At 50.6% G+C, this 14020-nt stretch overlaps 1 protein-coding gene across 4 annotated transcripts in view; it reads left to right on the top strand.

Annotated features, from left to right (window-relative positions):
- Nucleotides 1-14020, top strand: part of KCNQ2 (potassium voltage-gated channel subfamily Q member 2) — a 107443-nt gene that overhangs the window by 40542 nt on the left and 52881 nt on the right. For all 4 annotated transcript variants that reach the window (XM_077335844.1, XM_077335843.1, XM_077335842.1 and 1 more), the window contains exons 3-7: nucleotides 633-759; nucleotides 2953-3128; nucleotides 3770-3895; nucleotides 7267-7377; nucleotides 9193-9288. In XM_077335844.1, coding sequence (XP_077191959.1) covers nucleotides 633-759; nucleotides 2953-3128; nucleotides 3770-3895; nucleotides 7267-7377; nucleotides 9193-9288 — 636 coding nt within the window. The remainder of the gene's footprint in view (nucleotides 1-632; nucleotides 760-2952; nucleotides 3129-3769; nucleotides 3896-7266; nucleotides 7378-9192; nucleotides 9289-14020) is intronic.

Genomic DNA, 14020 nt, shown 5'->3' with positions numbered 1-14020 from the left:
AACACATGAGTGTTTTTCTGGGAGGGAAGGAGGGAGCAGGGGCCCTGCAGGTCTCAACTGAATGCCTGGTGGAAGAGCTCTCTTTTGCAGGCCCTGTGGAACTGTTCTAGCTCCGTCAGGGCCCTGATCTCTTCCGGATGCTCGTTCCACCAGATGGGGGCCAGGACAGAGAAGGCTCTGGCCCTGGTTGAGGTCAGGTGGACTTCTTCTTTAGGACCAGGGACCATTAGCCGGTTGGTGGTGGCAGAGCGTAAAGCTCTTTGAGGGGCATAAGCAGGGAGGCAGACCCTCAGGTACACTGGGCCCTGACCATGCATGGCCTCAAAGGTAATAACCTTTAGCCTGATCCAAAATTCAGCTGGAATTAAAAGTTCAAATCTGCAAGCTGCTTTGGGATGTGGTGTGACTTTAATGTGTGCGCATAGTCATCAGAGTACTCGTCCTGGAGATTTTGGGGGTTGCGTCTGCCATTTTCTTTACGGGAAATGATTTCTATAATCCAGAGATCCGTTCTGGGCGAGGTCAAGACCCTACCTGGAAGTTGGTCCACCCTCTCAGAATAACGGACCAATTAGCATTGAGGAGGTCTCCTGGTGTTGCCCCCCCGTCTTATTTCCTTGTGTCTCTTCCAGGAAATTGTCACCATTGTGGTATTTGGAGTGGAGTACTTCGTGAGAATCTGGGCCGCTGGCTGCTGCTGCCGATATCGGGGTTGGAGAGGAAGGCTAAAATTTGCCCGCAAACCGTTTTGTGTTATTGGTAAGTTCTGTCTTCTTGCCCAGTTGGTTTGGGCTGGTTGTGTGGGAGATGAGCACTCGTTCAGGAGACCATCTGAATGTGGATGGAATAAGATGGGCGCCTCCCCTTTTTGTGTGTCCCCCTCAAGAAGAGTTCCACTGGTTTATTTTTAAGAATGTTGTAAGGGACCTGCTGGATCAGAGTAGGGGTCCATCTAGTCCAGCATCCTGTCTCACACAGGGACCAACCAGTTCCTCTGGAGGGCCAGCAACAGGGCAGAGAGGCCGAGGCCTTCATAAGAACATCAGAAGAGCCCTGCTGGGTCAGACCAGGGGTCCATCTAGTCCAGCCTCCTGTCTCACACAGGGGCCAGCCACTTCTTCTAGCAGGCCAGCAACAGGTCATAGAGGCCAAGGTCTTCCCCTGATGTAGCTTCTTGGCTATGGGATCCAGAGGTTTAGTGCCTCTGAACGTGGAAGTTCCCCTCAATCACCATAGTTAGTAGCCATTAAAAATGCTGCCTTCCCCTGTCAAAGATTGAGAGTAAGGGATCAAATGTACCCCCCTGGGGAGGTTGTTCCATAATTATTGGGCTTTTCCATACTATCAAATAACCCCCAGCCCCACACATCTGAGGAGGACAGGAGATCCCAATCTGGGTTGTTTCGTTTCCAGGCTTCCTTGAACCCTGTTGACATGAAGCAGGCAGGCTGGGATGAGTTTGCTTAGATGCTCCCTTAGTGATATTCCCTTGTGGTCTGAAAACTGTTAGCATTTGGCAGGGGAGGAGGATATTTTTAGAACAACCGTGGACGGAGGAGCAGAGTGAGGAAGTCTCGTAATTGCTTTAATTGCCTCCCGAGTCTCCAGAGTCGCCTTCTGCACGGCATGCTCCGTGGATTCGGGCACAATATCCTACGCTGCCCTTGAGGGCTCTTGGGAAGTGGCTAATGGTGGAGAAGGTGGGAGCATCCATCTCCTGAGCAGCTTCTTGGGCATAGTTTAAGAACAAAAATGTACTGCCTGTTGTTAGACTCATAGAATCATAGAGTTGGAAGGGGCCATACAGGCCATCTAGTCCAACCCCCTGCTCAACGCAGGATCAGCCCTAAGCATCCTAAAGCACCCAAGAAAAGTGTGTATCCAACCTTTGCTTGAAGATCCCAATCTGCCAGTTGGAGGAGAACTTTACGGAGATTGTGGACTGCCAAAAAGACAATCAGTGGGAGCTAGATCAGCTGTTCTCAACCTTTTTTTTTGGTCATGGCCCCTTTAGGAACTCTTTTCAGGTTCTACGGTCCCTTGGAGTAGGCCGGCCGCTTGTGCAATGTGCTAGGCTCAAAAAGGCCTAAGCTAAGAGTGAGTTAACTATACTCAATGTACTGTGCCTTATATATGTGAGGGATCTCTAGAACATTCGACCGAGAGAACCAAGTGTGTTCATTCTTTTTTTCTTGAATGCAATAATTCAAGCATGCAAAAAGGAACGGATGCCATGATTTCTTTTTCTTTCCTTTGACGGAGGTCGAATTTTCTAGCAATTAATGACGTTACACGTGACGAAAAAGGGTGTTTCATTGTTTCCCTTACCAGGGACCCCCATAAATCTTTTGGGGGCTCTCCATCTCACATTTTTCAGTCTGTGGTCCCCTTGAAAGCCAGTTTGGTATAGTGGTTAAGAGCGGCAGCCTTTAATCTGGAGAACTGGGTTTGATTCCTCCAGCACAATGGAGGAACTCGCAACTACCTTCCCACCCACTCACAATCTGCCTAAATTTATAAAATCAGCATTTCTGTCTGATGACAATCTAGCCTTTGCTCACCTGAGGAAGCCTGTTCCACCGAGGAACCACTCTATCTGTCAGGAACTTCTTCCGGGTGTTGAGACAGAATTTCTTTTGAATTAATTCTGGCCTCCAGAACTGCAAGAATGAACAAAGAAGAGACAGTTAGATTATTAGGTCTCTCTCTCCTCTTTCTATATAAAATTTGTTTCTCTTCTTAACAAAACTATTTTATTCTTTTTTGGCGCTCTGATCACTTGCACATTTAAACTTTGCTAACAGTGTTAAGGTAGCCTCTTGGGTGTATAAAGTGTCCCGATCATTTTAGGTGAACAGAAGAGGGAGAGGGCAGGTAGAGCCCAAGTGAGCACCAGGGCAAAGGGGGAGTGAACTCCCTCTTAACAATTTGGCTTCTCTCCCATCTACGCAGACATCATGGTGTTAATCGCCTCTATCGCCGTGCTGGCCGCGGGATCCCAGGGGAATGTCTTTGCCACCTCTGCTCTTAGAAGCCTGCGGTTTCTGCAGATCCTGCGCATGATACGGATGGACCGCAGAGGGGGTACCTGGAAACTTCTGGGATCAGTGGTGTATGCCCACAGCAAGGTGAGTGCTGTAGACATCCTATACTAACCGCTGCTTCTGGAAAGTCTTCAAGGGCAGCCCCAGGTAGACTCATTGCAGTAATCTAGCCTCAATGTTGGCAAGATCTAGCAGGGTATAGTAGATGGAGAAATGGGCAAGAATTTAGGAGACCTGGACTGAAATCCCCACTCAGATGTGGAGTTTGCTGGATGACTCTTTTTCCTGATATCTACCTGGTATCGTTCTACACGTGGTTTAAAGCCATAACTGCAGGTCCTCTCCTCTGGCTACCAACAGGAACTACTCCCTGCCCTCTTCCAAGTGACAATCTTTTAGACATTTATAAAAACCCCATCCTATCCCCTCTCCACCTCCTTTTCTCCAGGCTGAACATTCCCAAGTCCCTCAGCCTGTCCTCACAGGGCTTGGTCCCCAGGCCCCAGATCATCCTGGCTGCAAACCTCTCATTTCTCCCCATGAAGACTAACATTGAGTGGGGGCATTTGGGTCTGAAGGGGGAACAGAGAGGTGAGGAAGTCGGGCTCCACCAATGGAAGTCCTATCTACCAGCGGAGGTTTTCTGTGTGATTCGAGCATTCCCTTGAGAACAGGGAATTAACAGGACACCCCCTTCTTCTCTTTCCTCTTCCACTGCATTTCAGGAACTGATCACTGCCTGGTACATCGGCTTCCTCTGCCTCATTTTAGCCTCCTTCCTCGTGTATTTGGCTGAGAAGGAAGAGAACACGGACTTCGACACATACGCAGATGCTCTTTGGTGGGGCCTGGTAAGCATTGCTGGTCGGTCGATTCCTCGGCCAATTCCTTGCCGCCATTGCGAAGTGGAACATCGGCTCAGGTTAAACTGTGGTTAAAAACTGGGTGGGTTTTTCTTTCTGTGTTGAGATCTTGAACTCAAATAGGCCTCTGGGCCCACTTCTTCCACTGGGTGTGGATCCCTGACGCTTGAAAACTGGCCTTTGAAATCTCCGATTCCTTTCCAGGCCCATTTTAAAGTCCTCCCTCCCTCCCTCCCTCCCTCCTCCCTCCCTCCCTCCCTCCCTCCCTCTTTCCTTCCTTCCTCCCTCCCTCCCTCCCTCCCTCCTTCCCTCCCTCCCTCCTTCCTTCCTTCCTCCCTCCCTCCCTCCCTCCCTCCCTCCCTCCCTCCCTCCCTCCCTCCCTCCCTCCTTCCTCCCTCCCTCCCTCCCTCCCTCCCTCCCTCCCTCCCTCCCTCCCTCCTTCCTTCCTTCCTTCCTTCTTTCTGCCCCTCCCTCCGTCCCTTCCTCCCATTTATATATCACCTTCCCCTGCAGCTCAGTGTAGTTTACATTGCAATTTGGGGTGGAGCACAAGGAATTTCATCATTTTGAACATATAATAATTGGGAACATATAGTACCTCTGAACATACAATAATTGGGAACACATACATCTGATAGTAGAGATCATAACAATAAGATGTTCAACCTTCATAGAATCATAGAATCATAGAATCATAGAGTTGGAAGGGGCCATACAGGCCATCTAGTCCAACCCCCTGCTCAACGCAGGATTAGCCCTAAGCATCCTAAAGCATCCAAGAAAACTGTGTATCCAACCTTTGCTTGAAGACTGCCAGTGAGTGGGAGCTTACCACCTCCTTAGGCAGCCTATTCCACTGCTGAACTACTCTGACTGTGAACATTTTTTCCTGATATCTAGCCTATATCGTTGGAGTTTCAACATTTCAACATTAACTGTGACATTCTGACTTCACCATTCACTATCTGATGTTACTCCAGCACTGTGGCTTGGCACAGCGGTCTGTGAGATGTAGTTGGTGCGAGGAGTTTCTGGCCTCTGATTGGTGGGATTGTGTCATTGGCCTTGACCCTCATGCCCTCAATGCAAGGGATGCTGGGAGTCTGGTCAACCTCAAAAGGATGGCAGGACTCAGGCATGCCTATGCTCAGCTAGGCCCTCTCCGTCAAACTGTTTCTAGCTTGTAAACACCACTACTAAACTACAAGGCCAGAACTCATCCCCCCTTCCCATGCTGGGGAAGAAACCCAGGCTCCTGACACCCTATACGTCATATCTGAGGGACCATCTCTCCCTAGATACTCCCCGGAGAGCACTCCGTTCTACCAATGATAACTAGCTGGTAGTCTCTTTGGTCTGCAAAGTCAGATCTCTTAACAAAATATATTGTGGCATTGTGCCTCCATAGGGTGGGATTCTTTGGTGTGAAAGTTCCTGCGAGTGGCATTTTGGTCAAGGGTCCTTTAAGCTGCAAAGAGGTGACATGGGCAGGCTGACGATTCTCCTGGGTTCCTTCCGCCTTGCGCAGAGCTTTCAGTGGTGATGCTTTGGGGACGGCAGGCCTTTGAACCAGCCTGGCTTTCCTTGATGCCTATTTTAGGAAATAGATCAAGATCTGTGTGAGGAGCTGTGTGAACCCGCAGAGGCAGAAAAGAGCCAGAATCAAGCAGCCCCCAAAAGACTCACAACAGCTGTGGCAGGGGAGGAATTCTTGCAAATCACTGCTGCCTTCTTCAGATAGCTTGAATCTGAAATCTGAAGAAATGAGCAGCAATTCATGACAGCTTGTACCCTGCCACAAACTTTGTTGGTTTAGGCTTGAGCACTTCGGCACACTTTGGCCGCTTTGGTGGCCATTCCAGCCTGAAGCAGCTAGCGCCGCGGGAGAAGGGGCGATGCTGGCGGTGGGGCGGCAGTCAGCGCACGCACACAGGGGCAGAGCTCTGCACCTGCGTGCAGGTGCCAGGTCATGCGCTGCCACCGGCGCTGCCATTCCCCCATAGCCACTTCGGGATGGAATGGCCACCAAAGTGGCTGAAGCGCACCAAAGCGCCCGAGCCTATTTCAGGTGCTCCTCTCTCTCAGGTCTCTCACCTTTTTTGGCCTGTTTTAGGGGAGCAGGCATGGGAAGATGCATGCAAGCCTGGTCTTCATATGAGCATATATGAAGCAGTCTTTAGTCCAGTCCTTTTGGTCAGTGAGCTTTTCAGAATGGAAGGGAAAGCTGGGAGGAGTCTCTGGGAAGAGTGAACATCAAAGCCTCTCGCGATCAGCTCTGTTTGCCAAAAACATGTCCTTGGTGGTAAGAGCCCCTCCTGGTTTCTTGGTGGAATTTGGCATCCGGCTGGGTTAACTCTGAGGCAGCTTTTTTGGCCTCCTCCTCGACGCCGTCTCCTTCCTCTGGAACTTGGTCCTCACGTCAGTTTTGCGTGGGTGGGGGGAAAGCCATCCATCCACTTGGAATTGCTGGAACGAAATCTTGGCAGGGCTTCGTGCTTGCAACAGCAGAGGCTGGAGGACCCAGCAGAAAAAGGCTAGCACTAGGACAGCTCCCGCGGATCTGCCATTCTGCAGAAGGGACAAAACAGAAATGCTCGGGAGAGCGTCTCTTGATCAAGGGATTTCCGGCGCAGTGTAACGGCCTAGCCCACGAAGGCGCTTTCAGAAAGGAATGGGATCGTTGACTGTTGAAGTGCATTCTTGGATGCATCTTGCTTTTACCGCTCCGTCCTCTGCCTCTGAAATCCGCTTTCAGTGTTCTGTTACGGCGAGACCTGGACGGTTTTCTTTCGCGGCGGTTTCCAGGTCTGTAACCCCAGTCCTGTTCCAGTGCCTGTTGGGGAATCGATGCTGTCTGATGGAGTTGTTTTCTGCATCTCATAATTAAGCACGAGTACTGTCAAGGAAGGGCAGGCTACAAAACCACGCAAAGACATGAATAAATAGGAGGGGAGAGAGGAGAAGAAGGCATTTTTTAAAAGAGGAGAGGGAAGAGCATACGGCCGCTGAACTGGGAGCAGAGCTCTGGGTGGGCACTGGTGATGCATCGTTGGCCAGATGCTGGGTTCTATCCTTGACAATTCTTGGCTCTTGTGGCCCTTTCTTTCATGCCCAGGGAAATGCCAATCACCACTTTGGGGGCAGGAGGCAAATTTCCTCCAGGCTAGGCTGGCCAGGGATTTTGTTTTTTCTTTTGGGGGGGGGCATCATCTGCACATGGAATTGGGCAGGGACATGTTGGTGGGCAGGGGGTTGTGAGTTTCCTGCATTCTGAAGGGGGTTGGACTAGATGACCCTGGAGGCCCCGCCCAATGATTCTCTGATTCTCTGATTGTAACTGCTTGCCTGTCTATCCTCAGATTACTTTGACCACCATCGGCTACGGAGACAAGTGCCCAAAGACCTGGAACGGCCGCCTTCTCGCCGCAACATTTACCCTGATCGGTGTCTCCTTTTTCGCCCTGCCCGCTGTAAGTAGGCGTTTGGAAGCCACGTTTTTATGGATCTTTTGAAAGTGGTATTTTTATGGATCTAGTGAAAGTGGTATTCATGCATCTCTCTTCATTTCATAGAATCATAGAATCATAGAGTTGGAAGGGGCCAAACAGGCCGTCTAGTCCAACCCCCTGCTCAACACAGGATCAGCCCTAAGCATCCTAAAGCAATTTCAGTACCAGGCAATTTGATTCAACCCCTGCTTGAGAGCCGCTGTTCCTTGGGGTTGGACAAATATTGTGGTTTTAGGAATGTGCTCCCGAACACACAGAAGGCACAGCAAATTGTGTTGAGTAACACAACATTGCTTCTTCTGCCGGATCAGTGAATTATTATTTAGCTCCGAAAGCAGCAGAGAGTCCCCGTTGAGACACAGAAATTGGGGGGAATCCCAATATTGCAAGGTCAGCCTTGGCCAGCCCGTCTGCTTCTGGGCCCAACTCAAAGTGCTGCTTGTTACCTTCAAAGCCTTGAAACGGCGATCTACAACATGGGGCCTGGGGGCACCAGCATGCCCGCTGACCCCCTTCCTGGTCCCCACTAAGTATTTTTTACAAAGTGGGGGACCTGACGGATGAATTCCTCACCCATGGGGCAGAGGGACTTCGGCAGGGGTTGCGGTCACCTGGAGTTAGTGTGAGGGTGCAGCCGTTGACCTTGGAAAAATCCGTTCATGAGTTTTGCGGCTAAATTCATGGAAGGGATGCCTGCAGCCAAAGAAAATATGTCAAACTTGGAATGGAAGCCATTAAATAATCAGAATCACACAGAGCTGTAAGGCAGGGGTAGTCAACCTGTGGTCCTCCAGATGTCCATGGACTACAATTCCCATGAGCCCCTGCCACCGTTTGCTGGCAGGGGCTCATGGGAATTGTAGTTCATGGACATCTGGAGGACCACAGGTTGACTAGCCCTGCTGTAAGGGACTACTAAGGGCCCTCCAGTCTAGCCCCTCCCCCCAACTTCTTGGGGACTTCTTAGGGACACCCAGCTTGGTGTTGTGGTAAAGAGCGGTGGCCTCTAATCTGGCAAGCCAGGTTTGATTCCCCGCTCCTCCACATGCAGCCAGCTGGGTGACCTTGGGCTCGTCACAGCCCTGATAGAGCTGTTCTCAGAGAGTCCTGTCAGAGCTCTCTCAGCCCCACCTACTTCACAGAGTGCCTGTTGTGGGGAGAGGAAGGGATCATAGAGTTGTCAATTGCTTTGAGACTCCTTCGGGTAAAAAATGGGGTATAAAAACCAACTCTTCTTCTGTAAGCTTTCAAGACACGACACCCCCTTCATCAGATATGAGCAATACAGAAATGGAGATCTCTGCATTCTTTTCTCCTAGGTGGAAGGTGGGAGAGGGGTTTCAAAGGATACTTGTAGAGGAGGCAAAGTTGTCGTTTATGGGAAAATATTATATTTGACCTGTTGTATAAACACAGCAGTCTTTAATGGGTAGGTTAGTCCACTAAAGGTTTTGTCAGATAATGGAGGCCAGTTTTTGAGGTGCCTTTGCGTGGTGGAAAGCGGGGTATCAAAACCAACTTCTCCTCCTCCTCCTCCTCCTCCTCCTCCTCCTCCACTACTACTACTACTACTACTACTACTACTACTACTACTACTTCCTCCTCCTCCTCCTCCTCCTCCTCCTCCACTACTACTACTACTGCTGCTGCTGCTGCTGCTGCTGCTACTTCTTCTTCTTCTTCTTCCTCCTCCCTCCCTCCTCCTCCTCCTCCCCCTCTTCCTCCGGAGAGGAGCTAGTGCTCTTTACCAGAAAGCAATCTTGTTCTTTCTCTCAGGGGATCCTTGGATCCGGCTTTGCTTTGAAGGTTCAGGAGCAGCACCGCCAAAAGCACTTTGAGAAGAGGAGGAACCCTGCGGCCAGCTTAATCCAGGTGAGGAGCTCAAGGACTGGAACTGGCGTCGTCTGGCTGTGGGCTGTATCTTCTCTTGAGATGAGCCCCACACTGTCCGGAAAGCTTCTCGAGGATGTCTTGCCCTCCCAGACTCCCTGTTGAATGTGTCTGCTCAGGCAATCTGTAGGTTTTTCCTTGATCTGGTAGGGCTTGGGTTTGGCTGTGGTTACTGACAGGCTTGGCTGGTTGTAGAATCATAGACTCATAGTGTTGGAAGGGACCTCCAAAGTCAACAAGTCCAACCTGCTGCAGAATGCAGGAAATTCACAACTACCTGCTCACTCACAGTGACCCCAATTTCATGCCCAGATGATTCCTTCCCCCAAACCAGAATCCCTGGCTAGGGTGGCCTGGAAGAAATCTGCCTCCTGACCTCAAAGTGGTGATCAGCATTATCCTGGGTGCTTAAGAAAGGGCCACAAGAGCCAGGCATGGACACACTTCCTTCTGCCCACCCACTCACCTAAATTCATAAAATCAGATGACTATCTAGCCACTGCTTAAAACCTCCAAAGAAGGAGAACTCACCACCTCCCGAGGAAGCTTGTTCCACTGAGGAACTGCTGTTGCTGTCAGGGACGTCTTCCGGATGTTTGGCCTCCTGGTTCTTATTTCCTTGCCTGCTGGATTTTCCACCAGTTCTGGTGGCCAACACTGATGGGTCCAGCTCCCCCCTAAGTAGCTGAATCAGTGTGTAAGTCAAGTCACTGTCAAGCCGCCTCTGACTCATCATGACCGTATGGATTGGCGTCCTCCAAAATGTGCTGTCACCAGTACCCTTGCTCTGTTCTTGCAGACGGAGGGTCATGGGTGGCTTTCTTGGTTGAGTCACTCCATCTCATCCCATGGGTTCTGGGAAGGAACCAAGGCGAGGCTGTTAACGATAGGACATTTTTGGGGGTTGTGAATGCATTGGGTCCCCCTAAATTGGAAGGAAGGGACTCAGTGTGTCCTAGCACAGTGTCTGTTTGCTTCAAGAGGCTTCGTTCTCAGCTCTGCAGCAGAAATTAAAAATAGCGGGTGTTTGGGTTTTATTTTGGAAGCACTAGTATGCTTCAGGGAGTCCAGGGGGGTCATTAGGGACTTCTCCCTGGGAGGCCAGTTCCGACCAGACGAGGAGCCGGATCCCGCGTTCTGCCCTCTTACGAGGCAGCCGAAGTCAGCCAAGATATTCTCTTGATGAAAAAGCCTGCTTGGCTGTATGCAGGACTGGGCTAAATAAAACAACAACATCCAAATTCTATTTATATTCTGCATCCATCCTAAACCCCCCGCACGTTTTGTGCCAGGAAAAAAAAAAGATCCGCATTTGTGTTGCTTTCATTTTTTTTAAAATCCCGCCCTTGCTACAAAATCTCTCCCTGCCGTTTTCACAGTAGTCCTGTGGGATAGATTGGAATGAGAGATGATGACCAGCCCAGTGTTATTCAGCAGTCTTCTTGGCGGAGCAGAATTTGAATTCAGGTCTTCCCAATCTGAGTCTACTAAAGAGAGTGATTGGGATGTGAGTGTCTGGCATAGCGCAGGGGGTTGGACTAGATGACCCATGAGGTCCCTTCCAACTCTAGGATTCTAGGATTCTATGAGAGCCAGCTTGGTTGTGGAGGTTAAGAGTGGCAGCTCCGAATCTGGTGAGCCGGGAGTGATTCCCCTCCACATGCAGGCAGCTAGTGACCTTGGGCTAGTCCTGTTAGAGCTGTTCTCACAGAGCAGTTCTGTCAGAGCTCTCTCAGCCCCACCTTGTGGGGAGAGGAAGGGAAGGCGATTGTGAGACTCCTTGGGGTAGTGAAAAGCAGGGTATAAAACTCAACTCCCCCTTCTTTCTTCTTCTTGTTGCTGTACTCTTCTTCTACAATGGCTCACAAAAGCATTCAGTATTTTAACTAGTCAGTCTGTCCGTTGTTTGTTTCCTATTTTATTAATTTTTAAGTTCAGGGCTTTCCCCTCTTTTTCCTGTTTTTATTACTTGACAAAAAAAATTCATTGGTTTTATTGTCTGTGACTGCTAGATTCAGATGGTTTTACTCCTGGAGAGGCTTTTGTAATTATCCCAAATCTTGAATTGGTTTTGCTTTTTTTTTTTTGTCATCAGCCACCTTGAATCAGCTCCCAGAGAGGCATTTCATCCTCACAACAGCCCTGTGAGGTTGGGCAGCCTGAGCTGGGTCTAATGAGGCCATCAAGATTTACTGTTGAGGTGGGATTTGAAAAGGGAAGTCACACAGGAAGCTGCCTTATACTGAATCAGACCCTTGATCTATCTGTCGGCATTGCCCAGTCAGACCGGCAGCCGTTCTCCAGGGTCTCAGGCTGAGGTCTTTCCCATCACCTATTACCTGCTCCTTTTAACTGGCGATGCCAGGGATTGAACCTGGGACCTTCTGCATGAGGACCAGAGGCCCTGCCACTGAGCCACAGCTCCTCCCCATTGAAACTGCCTTAGATCAGACCATTGGTTCATCAAAGTCAGTAGTATTACCTACTCAGACTGGCAGCAGCTTTTCAGGATCTCGGGCTGCTGCCGTTCACATCAACTGCTTCCTGTTTCTGGGGATGCCGGGGTCCGAACTTAGGACCTTCTGCCTGCTTAGAAGATTCTTTACCACTGAACCACTGATGGAACAAGGATCCATGCTGGACCGGACTACCATGGGTGGACAAAGGGTCTTATTTGGTATAGGGCATGTGTCCCTGAGCAGGGGGAAGACGGCAGGTGAACGATGCTATCCAGTGTCAGGAAATGAGTTAATGGCCTGAGCAGAAATCTGGAAGGGCAGGGGTCAGGGTTTGTCCCGCCGCTACTTCCTGCTTTCTCTGCCATTTTGGCGTGAGGGGGGTGGGGTTTGGCCCAGGAGAGACCCAACACTCGAAACAGTAGTTCAGGTGGAGAGACGGGGTTTGGGAATGGAGCTTCCCTGGGCATTTTTCCCTCCTGCTCCCAGACCCGTGGTAGTTAGCCCCACTACCCGTCAGGCCCCGCCTTCTCATCAACTCACACCTTTCCCCTAAATAATCTTTCGTCCCCTGGATCCCTCCTCCCAAGCCAGTAAGTGCCCAAACAGCTCCATCTGGTCCCGACGCCCGCTTCCAGATGCCAAGTCCATGCCTGCCCAGCTGCTGCCGGGGTCGTTCCAATCCAGGGCTCTGCCCCTCCTCCCGGATGCCTCCTGCCCCTACCGGCTTCTGTCACGTTGTGCCGCCTCTCGGTCTGAGCCTCCAACACTCCATGGCTGGCCGACGTCGTCCGGGACACCTTGCTGTTGCCCTCCTGTCTCCCCTCGTCTTGGGATAAGAGCTTCCTTTCCTGGAGGTTGGGGTGCAGGTCTGCCTGAGGAAGCTTTGCCAGACAGCCGGGCACGGCGGGTGGGGAGGGGAAGTCACAGAGGCCTGGCATCCTTCATTAATATCACGGGCAGACTCAGCCTGTGGGCGCTGGTATCAAGGCCAGCTGAATGTTCTCACACCCCTCTCGGCTTCTGCAGAAATGAGGGCAGCGGTGGTGGTGGAGCTTTTAGCAAGAACAGATGCGAGTGCATTCTCCGTCTTTAAAAGTGGGGGAGAGGGAGGAGGAGGATCAAAGGAAACGCTCTTTCTCCTTTTCCTTCCATGTCCAAACCCCGGCATGGAAAGGAGGGAGGGATAGGGAAGGAGGTGAGAATGCGGCATGAATCACTCTGCAGATCTGCAGAAATCCCATAGGGCAGCCTTGGTGGACTTTTTTTTACCATTGAGAAACCCTGAAACATTCTTCAGACTGAGAAACCCCAGAATTAATATTAAAAATTAATTAACTTCCACCCATTCGGTAAACCCTTCCAGGGCTGTCATAGAATCATAGGTGGAAGGGTCCTTGAGGGTCATCTAGTCCAACCCCCCACAGAATACTGACAGTATGATGTGGCAGGAAAGAAGGCAAATGCAGTCTTGAGCTGTATCAACAGGGGTATCATGTCAAAATCGCAAGTCCTGGTTTATACTGCATTGGCTAACAATTTTATTGTGTGTCTGATCTTGCGATGGCCTATGGCCTAGTGTAATAGAGTTTGACTTGACTTAAATACTGCATTAGCCAGACCCCACCTGAAGTACAGTGTGCAGTTCTGAAGGCTTCACAGGGGTCCATCCAGTCCAGCCTCCTGTCTCGCTCAGGGGCCAACTAGTTCCTCTGGAGGGCCAACAACAGGGCAGAGAGGCCGAGGCCTTCATAAGAGCATCAGGAGAGCCCTGCTGGATCAGACCAGGGGTCCATCTAGTCCAGCCTTCTGTCTCACACAGGGGCCAGCCAGTTCCTCTGGAGGGCCAGCAACAGGGCAGAGAGGCCGAGGCCTTCATAAGAGCATCAGAAGAGCCCTACTGGATCAGACCAGGGGTCCATCTAGTCCAGCCTCCTGTCTCGCTCAGGGGCCAACTAGTTCCTCTGGAGGGCCAACAACAGGGCAGAGAGTCCGAAGCCTTCATGAGAACATCAGAACATCATCTAGACCAGCCTTATGTCTTACAAAGTGGCCAAGCAGTTCCTCTATAGGGCCAACAAAAGGGCATTGAGTGTTCAGATAGAACCAGAGTGTTCTGGGTTCAAATTCCCATGAAGGGCTGTTATGACGGTAAACTGGCACAGACGAGAAACGTGTATGCCAATCTGAGCTCTTTGGAGGCTGGATCCGGTCAAACCAAGAGAGATCTAAAACCATGAATTAGTCAAGAATGGTGC

The sequence above is a fragment of the Paroedura picta genome, chromosome 4, assembly GCF_049243985.1.
Source record: "Paroedura picta isolate Pp20150507F chromosome 4, Ppicta_v3.0, whole genome shotgun sequence".
NCBI classification, from domain to species: Eukaryota; Metazoa; Chordata; class Lepidosauria; order Squamata; family Gekkonidae; genus Paroedura; species Paroedura picta.
This window is presented reverse-complemented; position numbering and strand designations above follow the sequence as displayed.